Source organism: Odocoileus virginianus, chromosome 5 (assembly GCF_023699985.2).
Source record: "Odocoileus virginianus isolate 20LAN1187 ecotype Illinois chromosome 5, Ovbor_1.2, whole genome shotgun sequence".
Taxonomy (NCBI): Eukaryota; Metazoa; Chordata; class Mammalia; order Artiodactyla; family Cervidae; genus Odocoileus; species Odocoileus virginianus.
The window spans coordinates 1,262,809-1,278,872 of record NC_069678.1 but is presented as its reverse complement, the minus strand read 5'-3'; the positions used below and the strand labels follow the sequence as shown (position 1 = coordinate 1,278,872).

The 16,064-nt window shown below is 44.9% G+C and overlaps 1 protein-coding gene, 1 long non-coding RNA gene and 1 pseudogene across 3 annotated transcripts in view; 2 read left to right on the top strand and 1 right to left on the bottom strand.

The window, feature by feature from the left end:
- LOC139035107 (uncharacterized) overlaps nucleotides 1-16,064 on the bottom strand; it is a 43,992-nt gene that overhangs the window by 22,897 nt on the left and 5,031 nt on the right. Inside the window, exon 2 of the long non-coding RNA XR_011487618.1 lies at nucleotides 12,282-12,396. This is a non-coding gene — a long non-coding RNA (uncharacterized lncRNA). The remainder of the gene's footprint in view (nucleotides 1-12,281; nucleotides 12,397-16,064) is intronic.
- Nucleotides 1,990-6,357, top strand: HJV (hemojuvelin BMP co-receptor). 2 transcript variants are annotated; one of them, XM_020904385.2, is made up of 4 exons: nucleotides 1,990-2,188; nucleotides 3,473-3,659; nucleotides 4,072-4,634; nucleotides 5,091-6,357. In XM_020904385.2, the coding sequence occupies exons 2-4, from the start codon at nucleotides 3,563-3,565 to the stop codon at nucleotides 5,712-5,714; spliced, it is 1,284 nt and encodes a 427-aa protein (XP_020760044.1). In that variant the 5' UTR covers nucleotides 1,990-2,188; nucleotides 3,473-3,562; the 3' UTR covers nucleotides 5,715-6,357. The 2 variants fall into 2 exon arrangements, with proteins under 2 accessions (XP_020760044.1, XP_020760053.1); XM_020904394.2 differs by having other exon boundaries at nucleotides 3,455-3,659.
- Nucleotides 10,841-12,145, top strand: LOC110144218 (sharpin-like; annotated as a pseudogene).

Sequence of the window (16,064 nt, the reverse complement as noted above, 5' to 3'; positions counted from 1 at the left end):
TTACATATGGAGATGATACCACTGGCAGAAAGCAAAGAGGAACTAAAGAGTCTCTTGATGAGAGTGAAAGAGGAGAGTGAAAAAGTTGGCTTAAAACTCAGCATCCAAAAAACTAAGATCATGGCATCCAGTCCCATCACTTCATAGCAAGTAGAAGAGGAAAAAGTGGAAGCAGTGACAGATTTCATTTTCCAGGACACTAAAAATCACTGTGGACGGTAACCGCAGCCATGAAATTAAAAGACTCTTGCTCCCTGGAAGGAAAGATATGACAAACCTAGACAGCATATTAAAAAGCAAAGACATCACTTTGCCAACAAAAGTCTCTATAGTCAAAGCTATGGTTTTTCCAGTATTCACATACAGATGTGAGAACTGGACCATAAAGAAGGCTGAGCAGTGAAGAATTGATACTTTTGAATTGTGGTGCTGGAGAAGGCTCTTCCCCTGGACTGCAAGGAAATCAAACCAGTCCATCCTAAAGGAAATCAATCCTGAATATTCATCGGAAGGTCTGATACTGAAGCTGAAGCTCCAATACTTTGGCCACCTGATGTGAAGAGCTGACTCACTGGAAAAGACCTTGATGCTGGGAAAGATTGAAGGCAAAAGGAAAAGTGGGCAACAGAGGAAGAGATGGTTAGACAGCAATACCAACTCAATGGACATGAATTTGAGCAAACTCCAGGAGATACTGAAGGACAGGGAAGCCCGGCATTCTGCAGTCCGTGGGGTCACAAAGAGTCAGACACAACTTAGCGACTGAACAACAACAACACCTAGAATACTTTCAGAATAACAATGCCAATTCTACCACCAATAATATGACTACTTAAAATATCTTTGCACTTCTTTTTGTCCTTAAATGTATATACCGCTTGGGATGTCACAGTCAAATTATTGATTTTAAATCACTTGGATTGTTTGGGTGGGGTCATTTTACATTTCTGTAATAAAACCCTTGTGATACGGCTTTATGTGGTGAAGAGAAAAAAATTTTATTCTGTGGACTTCTGGATTCTGAATTAAATGTAGAGCAAATTAGTGCACGTGCCTCAGTGACACTATTTGAAATCAGTCCTTGTGTTAATTTCACTTGGCAGGTACTAAGAAATGATGATCCCTGACGCCTATGACTGCAAAAATACAACGTGGCTAAATTCCTTGGTTGCAATCTCTTAAAAGGTCACAAGATTATGTTACTCCACAAAAGTATCTTTCTGAATCTCTTTTTCTCTCACTTTATCTAAGTTCCTCTCCCCTTCAAAAAATTGTATCCCCATTCCTTCTTTCCCTCATTGACTTTGCTGGCCTCCTCCCTCAGCAACTCAGAAGCTTATGTGTTTGTGTGTATACCTGCAAAGAGGAGCTGCTATATATATAAGGTAATGAAAATGAAGGCGGTTGGGGAATAGACAGCTGCGAGGATCTGAGCTGGTAGACTGAAACAAACACTCATCCTAAACAACTCAGAGCTCAGATTTCTTCTCTAGACAGCTGGCTTTTTAAGGCCTTCTGAAATACTCTACAAAGATGGGGGAGGGGCTGTGAACTACCTCTGCTATGGACCTTATTTAAAGTCAGCTACCTCCTAGATATGTTCTGTAGAAACTAAATGCAATATTCAATATGGCAGGGATAAGGGTGGTGAGCTAAAGGTATACAGTTGTCCATTCTAATTTTTAAAGGCCTGAGGGCTTTTAAATTATTGACAGTGCTGGAGGGCTGCTTGGAGTAGGCAGTGACTAGAATCATGTAAGCTCACACTGGATATCTGATTTGCTGGTCATATTTCTATCCTTGCTGTGCCACTTGGCACCCTATACTCCATATTCTTTCTAATCCTCCTACCCTCTCCACCCTTCCCACCCCCTTGCCAACACTCCAACAGCCTACCCCCATCAACACTCCTGGAATTTTGGACTTAGCTATTTTTAAAACAGTCAACTCAGTAGCCACCTCCCTCCCCCGCTCAGCTGTCCAGTACTCCGGCCAGCCATCTAGTCCCCCTTCCCCCCACACCAGACCTTCTCTGGTTCCCTGACCTCAGTGAGACTGCAGCCGGTCTGGGGACCTAGGGGAGACATGGAGAAAGAGACGGGGGATTCCCTGGCTGGAGCTGACTGATACAGTAGACAGTCATGGCTGGAGAATTGGATATCAGACTAATGTTTGACCTCTGGAAACAGTAAGTCAAAATTAAATTGCAATTCCTTTAAAAAAGCTTCTAAATTGAAGTTAGAATCTCATAAAATTATGACATCAACTTGGATGTCTCTGGTGCAAATCTAGGATCTCTTCCATACCAAGGTGCCCCAGTCTCCATTTCTCCTTCTGTCTTAAGCTTTCTGGCCTCTGGCCACTAGAAGTTTAAACCTCCATCTCTCCTCTGGGAGTCTGAGCTCTCTCCTCCTGTTACCTCCAGACTTCTGATGAAGTCTCCTTCTTTAGTAGAAGTTTCCTACACCTCCTATTCTGTGGTTTCCTCGCCAAGGCCAAATTTAGCTTCAGATGATTAGTCACGGATACCCTCTATCTTGTTCCTACTTATCAGTGCCCTTCACACTGGGCTTCCAAGGGCGGGGATTACTCCTTGTGATTTCTCCCCACAACCCTAGTCCCATCGTCCTATTCTCCCTCCTGCACGACTCTCCCTCAGTCATATCCCTGACTCCAGAGAGAGTGGTCTGGCAGGAGGGAGTTAGCCCCTCCCCAAGCCTTGTCCTCATCAAAAGACTGACTTCTAAACTTGCAAAGTTAAGATCGATGGAAAGGTAAGATCAATGGAAAGAGTGGTTCTTCAGTCAGATTTGAAGAAATGTTGACTCATGAAGAAGAAATGTTGACTCATAACAAATATTGATTTGCATGCTTGGTTTGCATCCATTGTTCCATGAGACAGAGGGATAATTTTAGCTCTCTACAGTAGATGAAACAGACTGGCTCCCTTTTCATTTGAATACTGATTCCAGAGATGGGATGTGTATCCCACCCTTACTCCTCCTTACTGAAAATTCTGACACAAAGGAGGAAAATCAATGAATGACCTCTGGAGGGTGTCCTCTCCTGATTGGGAAGAGCAAATAAGAGGTAGTCTCTGATGTATTTTCAGATCCTAATTCTGTTGGGGAGCCCACTGGTACGACTGAGATCTGATCTATCCACATGATTCCTCTTTTTGACATTTCTGCTGTTTGGTAGCTCAGTATGGGGCAATACAGTGGACTCTGCCCCCCGAGTCCACTCAACCTTTCTTCCACCCCCACCTAGGGGTATTGCATAAGGGGCCTGAAAGTGGTCACAAAAGCAGGGCACAGAGGCTTAACAGCCTCATGTTTAGTTCAGGGAGTCTCATTTCCCCTAAACTCCAGTTAGCTCATTCTTTTCTTGATCTTCCCAGATTCTCTTCACATCATTCTGAACAATCTTCAACTCTTCTCTTCCCCATGCCCAGCCACATTTCTTTTTTCAGTCCCTTACAGGACGTCCGGTCAAAATTCACTAGGTAGGAGGGTCATCAGCTGGAAAGAACCGGAACCTGGGGGGACCTGGCTGGATAGGTATGGGGGACCCAGGCGAGTCCCCTAGTCCCTGGTCCCCCCATGGCAGTCCCCCAACTCTAAGCATTCTCACTCTCCTGCTGCTCCTCTGTGGACATGGTAAGGAAGGGTTAGGTAAGGCTTTGGGGGACCTAGGGGGTAGGCTGCTATGTAGGGGTGGGCATGTGAGCTTGGGTGAATGAGATGAGATGGGTGCTGAGGGGTCCCAGTCACTTGCCCCACTCTCAGATAGGTATATTTTATTCACCATTCAACTTGGGGAAGGGCACTGGGAAAGCCCTTGATCCACAGGCAGAAGAGATCTAGCAGGGCTTACCCATCTTTAGCAAGACTGAATGAGGACAAGACTAGGAAGCTGGGGGCTGGCGGCTGGGGACTGGGAACTGAGGGAGGCTCTCAGCTGGGTTTTAGGATCTGCTGCTATCCCCCCATGAGACCTGGGAGAATTATGGTTGAGGTTGAGCGGGGATCTGGGGACCAGCTCACACTCCTCTCTCCCTTCCTCCCTCAGCTTATTCTCAATGCAAGATCCTCCGCTGCAATGCTGAGTATGTATCTTCCACTCTGAGCCTTAGAGGTGGGGGTTCACCAGGAGCCCTTCGAGGAGGAGGCCGGGGTGGAGGGGTGGGCTCCAGCGGCCTCTGCCGAGCCCTCCGCTCCTACGCGCTCTGCACTCGGCGCACGGCCCGCACCTGCCGCGGGGACCTCGCCTTCCATTCTGCTGTGCACGGCATCGAAGACCTGATGATTCAGCACAACTGCTCCCGCCAGGGCCCGACGGCCCCTCCCCCACCCCGGGGCCCCGTCTTTCCAGGCGCAGGCCCGATCCGCGCCTCTGGCTCCCCAGCCCCGGACCCCTGTGACTATGAAGGCCGGTTTTCCCGGCTGCACCGACAACCCCCAGGCTTCTTGCACTGCGCCTCCTTCGGGGACCCTCACGTGCGCACCTTCCATCACCACTTTCACACGTGCCGTGTCCAAGGAGCCTGGCCCTTGCTGGATAACGACTTCCTCTTTGTCCAGGCCACCAGCTCCCCCGTGGCATCGGGGGCCAACGCCACCACCACACGGAAGGTCAGGGACTCAACTGCTCCTCCATGGTCACCCCAGGGTTCCACTCCCATGCCAACCCCACCAGTTTTCAGCAGCGCGGCTCTATTCCCTTTCCTCCTCAACCACTCCCACATCTTGAAGCACTCCCTCTTACCGAACACTTGCTCCTGTAAATCCCTTTCCCTCCGAGGAGAGGAAAGTTGAGAAGCCCTGGGTTGAGGAGTTACAGAAAGGAAACTTTTCCTTCTCCTATGGCAGGAGCTGAGGTTGAGCCCAAACAGGAAGGAAAGGGATGGAGCAGGGATGAAACAGTATCGGAACATAAAGACAGGATCGAGGAGTGAGGCCCATGATAAGCCTTGCATCTCTGCTGGGATCAGATCCCTGACTATGTACAATAATGAGGCCTGGTTGATGGAAGCGGGGAGGGTTGCACTGAGCCCCAGATAAACTGTGTTTTCCCTCTTGCCCTTACAGCTCACCATTATATTTAAGAACATGCAGGAATGCATTGATCAGAAGGTCTACCAGGCTGAGGTAGACAACCTTCCCGCAGCCTTTGAAGATGGTTCTATCAATGGAGGTGATCGACCTGGGGGCTCAAGTTTGTCCATTCGAACGGCTAACCCTGGGAGCCATGTGGAGATCCGAGCCGCCTACATTGGCACAACTATCATCATTCGGCAGACAGCTGGGCAGCTCTCCTTCTCCATCAGAGTGGCCGAGGACGTGGCCAGGGCCTTCTCAGCTGACCAGGATCTGCAGCTCTGCGTTGGGGGATGCCCTCCGAGTCAGCGGCTCTCCCGTTCAGTGCGCAGTCGTCGGGGAACTATAACCATGGATGCTGCCAGGCAGCTGTGCAAGGAAGGGCTGCCGGTTGAAGACGCTTACTTTCATTCCTGTGTGTTTGATGTTGTCATCTCCGGTGACCCTAACTTTACTGTGGCAGCTCAGGCAGCTCTGGAGGACGCCCGAGCCTTCCTGCCAGACTTGGAAAAACTACACCTCTTCCCCTCAGATGCTGGGGTTCCTCTTTCCTCAGCAACCCTCCTAGCTCCACTTCTTTCTGGGCTCTTTGTTCTGTGGCTTTGCATTCAGTAACCAGGCCAGCATTCAGTAACCATGGTGGGTCTAGAAGTGATTTGCAGATAGAGATTGGCAAGGGAGAACATAAGAATCACTGAAGGGAAACGATGAGGGTAAGAAACACATGAAACAATAACATTTTTCCAGAGTGAGAGAGGACTTCAGTCTAGGGTTGAAATGATCACAGAATAAGGATTCTGGGCAAGGTTTCTGCATTCCAGACCTCAGTAGGGGCTCTTCACTAATTTTCCCAGTCTCTTTTATAGTAAGCAAATTGTTCCAGTCCATCTCCTCCTGAGACCACCCCTGCAAGCATAGAGGTTATGGGGTCCTGAGGATCAGTAGAAAACTTAAGGGTTGAGACTTTTAATAGAGAAGAACTGAAAGAGGAAGACATGATCATTACCCATCAGAAACTCAAAATCGAATTATATTTTCTCTTGGAAGGTAGAAAGAGGAGGAAATGATGAGGAAAAGAATCTATTTGATAAGTATGATGTGGGAAAGATGTATTCTGCTTTCTTGGTTCATAAATGAAGTGGGAGTTGCTTGGATTTTTGGTGAAAGGAATCTCTTGTCTTTGGAGAATGACACAGGTAGGAAAGAAGCTATCATCCCCACCCCTAACTAATCTGATATTAAAGCTATGGAGTCTTCACATTGCTGTCTATGTTGAATCTCTTTACAGACGCTTAAGATGGCATAAAGTCAATGTGTTCACTTCACCGAAAGAGGGCTCAAAAGCATGAGATATTCTGCCTTCAGGAAGTTTACAGGCTATTAGGGAGACAAACTGACTTACATGGAGTGATGAGTGTGTAATTATTCACTAAATTCCATGATACTATGAATTCAAATGGGAAGATGATTGAGAAGAACTCAAATAATAAATAATAAGAGGTAATGGAGGAGATAGGATCTGAAGTGATCTTTGAAGACTGGGTAAGATTGGTTTTGAATTAAGGATCTTCCAGGCAGGGGAAACCATCTAGACATTCACAGATTCATGATTCAGTGAAGAAACCAGCAAAATTCAAATGAAGTAGATGAGAAGTAAGGGATAAATGGATAGAAGCGAGATTATGAAGTGCCTTGAAAGTGGGGCCAAGGAGTTTAAAATTCAATTAACAGCTAACACTTATTGAGAGCTTAAAACCTGCCAGTCCATTTTCTAAACAATTTAAAATTATTAATTAAAAAAAATAAAATAAATAATTAATTTATCTAATACTCACAAGTCTCTAAGGAAGGTAATTTTCTTATCTCTATTGTTATATAAGGAAAATGAGGTACAGGAAGACTAAGCAACTTTTCCACAGTAACGCAGCCTACAAATGGTAGAGCTAGAAACTCAATCCAGGAAATCTGGCTTCGGAGACTTAATTTAATCTTGACACTATACTGTCCTGTCAAGAAAACAGCTACTGAAGATTTTAGTTGTGGACTAGGCAGGGAAAGGGAGCTGCAGGCAGTGGCTGCCATCACAAAAACTATTTTCTTCTTCTGTCATATGAAACCCAAAAGGGAGAGCTGGAAAGCAGGGGGAAGCCCCAGATAGAAGGAATCTAGTTTGCAGAAGAAAAGCAAATAGAAGCTGTTCTAGTCCAGGATGTTCTAAGGTAACAGTGCTTCAGTCCTCCCTCTTCTCTCAGTCTCACCCATCTAACCTAACTCCCCAGGGCACACATACACACCAGCCAGTGCTTGTTGGTCTGCTATTTCAGATTTCTTTTGCAATTCTTTACCTTCTATCCCTAACTATCTTCTCTAAGGACCACAGCCACTCTGCCATTCCCCCAGAGAACAGTCTCTTTACTTTTAAAGATGACCTGCTTCCCTGATGGCTCAGATGGTAAAGAATCTGCCTGTAAGGTATGGGTTCAATCCCTGGGTCAGGAAGATCCCCTGGAGGAGGAAATGGCAACCCACTCCAGTATTCTTGCCTAGAGAATTCCATGGACAGAGGAGCCTGGCGGGCTACAGTCCATGGGGTCGCATAGAGTCGAATGTGACTAAGACACTTAGCTAATCCAGAAAACAATCTGTTCTAATGGAAGACAATTAGAGGAAACATATCCATTGCTGTCCTCACTTACAGATAACTTAGGCATTTTAACTCATAACATCTTTTTGAGAAACTGCTCTTTATATTGGTTAACTCAAAAGAGTACATAACTTCATCCCTCAAGTGTGGGAATTTCAAGTAAGTTAAGAAGAATTTCATAGCCAATCGGGGAGTGAGATTCTTTCATGGCAGCTGTCATTTGCTTCATTTGCCCAAACTCAGGGTTAACCCTATTATCAATGGAGTATTTAAAAATGAATAGTTCAAAATAAGCACATGAAAAGATGCTCAACATTATTACTCATCATGGAAATGCAAATCAAATTTGAAAAACAAGGAGAAAACACTACATAACCACTGGAATGGTTCAAATTAAAAAGACTGACCATATCAAGTGTTGGCAAATTGTGAAGCTCTGACATGCTATTGGTGGGAATATAAATTAGTACTACTTTGTAAAATTTTTGGCAGTTTCTTCACAAGTTAAGCATATACTTACCATACACTCTAAACAGTCCACCTCTAAGTGTTTCTCCAAGGATAAAGACTTGCCTACAATACCACTCAGCAATAAAGTGAAATAAACTACTGATACAAACAATAATATGATGAATCTCAAAATAAGAATGTAAAGGAAAGAAGCCAAACAACAACAAAAAAAGAGTACATACTGTATGTTCCCATTTGTATAAAATTATAAAAAGTGTAAACTAATATATACTGACAGAAAAAAGATCAGTGGTTGCCTGTGGATGGTCTGGGGAGGGACAGAGGGATGGTTTACAAAGACACATGAGGAAACTGGAGTAGAATGTTCATTATCCTGATTGTGGCAATGATTTAAAAAATCATGAAACTATACACTTCAAATATGTGCAGTTTATCAAACATCAGTACATCTAATAAATGTGTAAGTAAAATAAATAGGTAGCTGGCCTTTCCCTCTTCCTTTGGTGGGTAAGTCAAAGGCTTAGAAAGACCACTGTATAAAAAGGAAGATTATAACAGAATTTCCTTCTTCTAGGAAAACAGGAAAGAAGAGGATGACAAGGCAAAGAGAGCATTTAGGGATTTCCCTGCTGGTCCAGTGATAACGACTTCGCCTTCCAGTGCAGGGGGTGTGGGTTTGATCCCTAATCTGGGAACAAAGATCCCACATCCCTGGAGGCCAAAACACTAAAACATAAAACAGAAGCAATACTGTAACAACAAAACATAAAACAGAAGCAATATTGTAACAAATCCAATACTTTAAAAATAGTTCACATAAAAAAAAGGAAAGAGAATATTTAAACATTTTATACTCTCTCTTCTATCACAAGGACCATATTCCTTCCTCCAGATTCTCAAGGTCAGAGATCATGGAAAGGACATTTTCTGGTTTAAAAACAAGCCAGTGCTTCATTTTTGTCTTTCCACTTCGCTAACAGTCAGCAGATGGCGCTGATGACTAAAAAGAATTACCCAGTGGGGCTGGCGCCCCACTTCAAGAGAAAGAAAACTAATTTCTTAGATTGTCTAATATGTTGACTATCTGAGAGAAAATATTAATAATTGACATTTCTGAATTGGCATTTCAGAAATAAACTTAAAGGAGGCAGGTTCAAGAGGGAGTGGACATATGTATATACTTATGGCTGACTGACGTACAGCAGAAACTAACACAACACTATAAAGCAATTACCCTCCAATTAAAAATAAATTTAAAAAAGAAATAAACTAAAGGTAGGTGCATAATAAACTAAATAAATTGCTTAAATAATTATGGCTTCATAACAAAGGGTTGTTCAAGACATGAAACAATCAAAATATACTACTTGACTCCACAATTGATGTTCTTTATAGTGATAATTTAGAATTAATATAGTCATAATTGGATTGTGGTGCTGGAGAAGACTCTTGGGAGTCCCTTGGACTGCAAGGAGACCAAGCCAGTCAATCCTTAAGGAAATCCACCCTGAATATTTATTGCAAGGACTGATGGTGAAGCTCTAATACTTCAGCCACCTGATGCAAACAGCCAACTCACTGGAAAAGATCTTGATGCTGGGAAAGGTTGAAGGCAAAAGGAGAAGAGGGCGGCAGAGGATGGGCTAGTTAGATAACATCACTGACTCAATGGACATGAATTTAAGCAAACTCTGGGAGACAGTGAAGGATAGGGAAGCCTGGCGTGCTGCAGTCTGTGGGGTCACAAAGAATTGGACACAGCGGCTAAACAACAATAATAGTGATAATAATGTTAATATTGACTACTGACTTGGCCAAAATTGTGATATAACTCTATCAGGAGGATGAGGTAGGAGGAATGGGAAGGTAGGGATAGGGAGTATAAGACACATAAAATTTCAAATACTGTAGCAAAAAGAGAGTATGATATGTCTAATATTGGGCTGCTCTGGTGACTCAGATGGTAAAGAATCTGCATGCAACGCAGGAGATCCGGGTTCTCTCCCTGGGTGGGTAAGATACCCTGGAGAAGGGAATGGTTATGCACTCCAGTATTCTTGACTGGAGAATCCTATGGACAGAGGAGCCTGGGGGCTACAGACCAAGGGTCGCAAAGAGTTGGACATGATGGAGCGACTGACCCCATGGACTGCAGCACGCCAGGCTTCCCTGTCCTTCACTATCTCCCAGAGTTTGCTCAAATTCATGCCAAATACTTATAAATTAAGAAATAAAAGAGAAATATATAATTTAGAAATATGAGAGGCTTCCCTGGTGGTCCAGTGGTTAAGAATCTGCCTTGCAATGCAGGGGACACTGGTTCGGCCTCTGGTCTGGGAAGATCCCACATGCCAAGGAACAGCTAAGCCTGTGCACCACGAATACCGAAGCCCGAGAACCTAAAGCCTGTGCTCAACAGAGAAGCCACTGCAACAAGAAGTCCGCGCAGCGCAACTAGGGAAAGCCCTGCAGCAACGAAGATCCAGCACAGCCAAAAAAATATCAATTAATTCATTCACGAAAAAGAAATACGAAGTAAATACCAGATTAAAAAGTTGAAATAATTGAAAGAGAAATAATTAGAGTGAACTGAGAACTGCTGTTTTTTTATGTAAGAATTAAAATTATGGGATTTTTGACTAAGTTATATTACATTATTTTGATTTTAAAAAAGAGACTGCGGCCGCCAGCGGGTGGCAACCCCGGCTCGGCCACGGTGCTGCTGGCCGTGCATGCCGTGGTGAGGCCGCTGGGCGCCGGCCTGGACGTGGAGGCCCAGCTGCGAAGGCTGCAGCTGAGTGCGGACCCCGAGCGACCAGGGCACTTCCGGCTGGAGATGCTGGGCGTGGGCCCCAGGGCGGTGGTTTGGAGTGGCCCTTGGAGTCTGTCTCCTACACAGTCCGAGGCCCCCGCCAGCATGAGCTGCAGCCTCCACCGGGGAGGGCCTGGGAATCTCAGCCTGCCCCTCGCCAACCCTCAGGAGGCTCAGCGGAGGGCAGCCCTAGTCCGAGATGCTACCACGGTAGGACAGAATGGCAGTGACATCTTGCCCCCAGCCCTACCCCCAGAATCGCACCCTGTCTCCCCACCCAGTCCCCTTGAAGTGCCCACACCCAAGGCCCCCCAACCCAAGGTGGATCGTCCTTGGAGCCCTGGAGACCTGCTGGAGAAAGGAGAGCTGGCAGGGCGCCTGACCCGGGCTGTAGAGGGTGGGGATGAGAAGCGAGCAGCCCAAGCAGCAGCCATCCTGGCACAGCATCGCGTGGCCCTCAGGGTCCAGCCCCAGGAGGCCGGCTTTCCTCCTGGCCCCATCAGGCTCCAGGTCACAGTTGAAGACGCTGCGTCCTCTGCCCATGTCTCACTGCAGGTTCACCCCCACTGACCATCAGGGCCCTCCAGGAGCAGGTGTTCTCAGAGCTCGGCTTCCCACCGGCCGTGCGGCGCTGGGTCATCGGGAGGTGCCTGTCTGTCCCTGAACACAGCCTCGTTTTCTATGGGATCCGGCGGGACGGAGACCCTGCTTTCCTCTACCTGCTCTCAGCTCCCCAAGAAGCCCCAGGACACAGTCCTCAACGCCCCCAGAAGGTGGATGGGGAACTAGGCCGCCTGTTCTCGCAGTCATTGGGGCTGCCCCCAACCCCTCAACCAGCCAACTCTAGCCTGCCCAGCCCCCTTCAGCCCGGCTGGCCCTGCCCTTCGTGCACCTTCATCAGTGCCCCAGGCCGCCTCGGCTATGAGATGTGCAGCACCCAGAGGCCCTGTGCTTGGGACCCCCTTCCCACAGCCTCCACCCAGCAGCTCCCAAAGGTCACGCGGAGAGAGGATGGCCCTTCCCTTCCAGGCCCAAGGTCCCTGGACCCCCTCCTGAACCTCTCAGGAAACCTCTGCTGATTGCTCGCTGGGGTCATTAAAGACACTTCTGAGCTGAAAAAAATAAATAAATAAAAAAAGAGACTGCATTTCTACCTTGGCCAGTCCTGAGTATTTCCCCTTAACTTCTTATACTTGTGGACATCTCCATCATTTTTCAAGCCCACCCAACCCCCTTCCTACCCACTTTACCCCACCTTGTATACTTCATGGCAAGTTCCTTCCCACATTTCTTCTCGAGGAAGTAGAGATAATTTCCATGGTCCAGTAATTGCAGGTTCTCCAAATCAGTGCCAAGAAACTGCAGCAGCACTAAGGAAAGGAAGGAAGGCAGAACATTAGAAAATAATAGGCCTTCCTCAGTTTTCCTGCCTACTCCCAAACCAAATTATTCATCATCCTCCTAATAGTTATTAGGAAGAAATAAGTCACATGTGTTTCCTGAGATATAATTTCTGTGTGATTGGAGGGTCAGCTTTGAGAAAGTGAAAGAGAAATCAAGAAATATAATTGGATTCTGCCTCTACTGCAGGGTTACTGTGGAATCATTCTTTGCTACTGGTTCAAAGAACCAATCTTTTGAATATCAAGGGTTTTGTGGACTTCCCTGGTGGTATAGCAGGTAAGAATACACCTGCCAATGCAGGGGACACAGGTTCCATCCCTAGTCCGGGAAGATTCCACATGCCTCGGAGCAACTAAGCCTGTGGGTCTGTACTGTAGAGCCCACAGGCCAGAACTGAAGCCTACATGCCTAGAGGCCGTGCTCTAAAACAAGAGAAGCCAAGGCAATGAGAAGCCTGTGCATTGCAATGAAGAGTGGTCCCGGCTTTCCACAACTAGAGAAAGCCCTTGCACAGCAACAAAGGCCCAATAAAAACTGTGTAATCGGTCTTTGATACAGCATTCTTCTTCCACTTCTACCTATGAGGAACTAGTTAAGCTGGATTTTTTAAAAAATTAATCAGTCTTTCATCCTGCCTTCCAACCCCACCTCACTCCAGCAAAGAATCAAAAAGTCCTTTGCTGAAAACTGTAGCACCTGAAACAGAAAATGTTCTGCCATGGTTTAATTTTCTCTTTATGGAGGTCACTGCCCTGCATCTACCACGACCAAGCCTACAGGGAGAATACCATCAGTGCTGGAGAAGAAACCAAAACCAGAAGAATGGGCAATGGGATGTGCTAAATGTGCGACACATTAGCTGATCAGGCTAAAATAATCCTATGGATTGACTTTGACCCTTATTTAGAATTTTTGTAACACCTAAACTATGCCAGACCATAAGAAAATATGGCTCCTATCTTTGGGGAACTCAGTTTAGTGGGGAGGAACAAATAAACAGATATATGATTAACATTTATAATATAGAGAAATATGTCCAATATGCTATTGAGAATACAAAGAAAGTGACAAATCTGCTTGTAGAAATCAGAGAAATCTTTACAAAGGAGGTGACTTTTTTTAAGGATCAGAGATGTGCTAGTGGCAAAATTTTCAAACCATAAATTAGACGAATTTCTTCCTAGTTCTGTGAATTAAGCAAGCCTCTTGAGCTCTCTATATTGCAATATTCCTTTCTGCAAAAATATCTCCTTCTTCTTGAGATCAAAAAATCATCTTCCTCACTCAGGGGAGCCGTCTGGTCAAGTTTCTGGTCTCAGAAATGCTTCTGTGTGGCCTAAGGATCTTGATTTTGTTGTTGTTGTTCAATCTCTCAGTGGTGTCCAACTTTTTGAGACCCCATGGACTACAGCAAGCCAGGCTTCCCTGTCTTTCACCACCTCCCAGAGCTTGCTCAAACTCATGTCATTGAGTCGGTGATGCCACCCAACCATCTCGTCCTCTGTCGTCCCCTTCTCCTCCTGCCTTCAATTTTTCTCAGCATCAGGGTCTTTTCTAGTAAGTCAGCTCTTTGCATCAGGTGGCCAAAGTATTGGAGCTTCAGAATGAGTCCTTCCAATGAATATTCAGGATTGATTTCCTTTAGGATTGACTGGTTTGATCTCCTTGCAGTCCAGGGGACTCTCAAGAGTCTTCTCCAGCACCACAGTTCAAAAGCATCATTTCAATTCTATACTACCTAGGTTTGTCATAGCTTTTCTTCCAAGGAGCAAGAGTCTTTTAATTTCATGGCTGCAGTCACCATCTGCAGTGATTCTGGAGCCCAAAAAAGTCAAGTCTGTCACTGTTTCCACTGTTTCCCCATCTATTTGCCATGAAGTGATGGGACCAGATACCATGATCCTAGTTTTCTGAATGTTGAATTTTAAGACAGCTTTTTCACTCACCTCTTTCGCCTTCATCAAGAGGCTCTTTAGTTTCTCTTCGCTTTCTGTCATAGGGTGGTATCATTTGCATATCTGAGGTTGTTGATGTTTCTCCCAGCAATCTTGATTCTGGCTTGTGCTTCATCCAGCCCGGCATTTCTCATGATGTACTCTGCATATAAGATTAAATAACCAGGGTGACAATATACAGCCTTGACGTGCTCCTTTCCCAATTTGGAACCAGTCCGTTGTTCCATGTCTGGTTCTAACTGTTGCTTCTTGACCTGCATACAGGTTTCTCAGGAGGCAGGTAAGCTGATCTGATATTCCCATCTCTTTAAGAATTCTACAGTTTGTTGTGATCCACACACAGTAGACTTTAGCATAGTCAGTGAAGCAGAGGATCTCGATAGTACTTTAATTTATCCACTGGGTGGCACGGCTGAGCCAACTGGATTACAGAATTGTGTAAGAAAGAACTTCTCAGAAAAGCGGAAGTTGGGTTAAGCACAAAATGTCCCAGCTCCCTCATATTTATAAACTCAGTACAGTCCAACTTTCCCTCATAGGAAAACAAACCATCACCTCTCACCGCCTCACCACCCTTGCTCTATACGTAACTGGGCCATAGGCTTTGAGGAAGAGGGACTGGTTATGTTCAAGTGTAGCAGAAGAAACGGAGATTAGGTTTCTTATTGTTGATAAGAAACAATACTAGGTTCTGAATTAGTGGCATATTCTATTGCACAAACATATCCCAATCTATCAATTCAATTTCTATTTAATAACATATTTTCTCTATGAAATGTACTCTTCTAGATGCTATGAAGAATAAAAATATTTAAAAGGATACAGATCCTGCTCTCTAGGAATTCATTCCATAGGAGAAAAAAGACACTTTACATGTAAGTTCCATATGAGAAATATAAAAAAAATGTGGAATGGAGTATTCAAAGAGAATGGAATTCTATTTGGCTATAAAGTGAGAGATAAGGGGATTTGGGAATCAGGAAAGGTTTCATAGAGGAAAAGTTATTTGGCCATCTACTGAAGAGCGGGTAGGATTTTAAAAAGTAGAGATGGGGAGGAAAGTCAGGCATTCCAGGTAGAGAGAAAAGTATAAGCAAATGCAGAGAAAGATATATTAGGGGAACACAGTGTACTCAGGTTTGGCTGAGGAGTAGGGTACATTTCTGAGGAAATAGTGGGAAATAAGACTGGAAAGTTTAGTTGAGGTCACTTTGTGAAGGCTTTAAGTAGATTGAAGTATTTTAATCTGATTCAGTAAGCAGAGGGTTTGGGAGCATCAAAGAACAGATAGGAACTCAACTGTGTAAGATTAATGTAGTTGAGGTTTATGGATTACAGCAGAAAGATCAGTTTAAAACTATTCAAAATAATTTATGCAAAAGTATTAATAACAAGGATATGAATCAGAGTGATGGCAGGACAGTAAGAAATAACAGCTTCTAGGAAAACACTGGAATGATGGCCTCTTCAGAATTTGGCAATTGACTGAATGTGAGGAATGTCAGAAAGGAAGGAATTGAAGACAGTTTCTAGATTTTATGCCTTGATATCTAGGGGAACATATAATGGTCCCATTAAAAGAAACAAGGGTAAGAAGTGAGTTTGAGCACAGGGAGAAGATTATGAATTCCATACTAGACAAGTTGAGTTTGAGATGCCAACTAGAACTTTCAAGACAG

Bases quoted from the DNA above. Each gene is read 5' to 3' on its own strand.
- HJV (XM_020904385.2), top strand. From the start codon at position 3,563: ATGGGGGACCCAGGCGAGTCCCCTAGTCCCTGGTCCCCCCATGGCAGT. The intron at 3,660-4,071 runs GTAAGGAAGGGT...TTCCTCCCTCAG, and splicing joins GCTGCTCCTCTGTGGACATG to CTTATTCTCAATGCAAGATC. The intron at 4,635-5,090 runs GTCAGGGACTCA...TTGCCCTTACAG, and splicing joins ACGCCACCACCACACGGAAG to CTCACCATTATATTTAAGAA.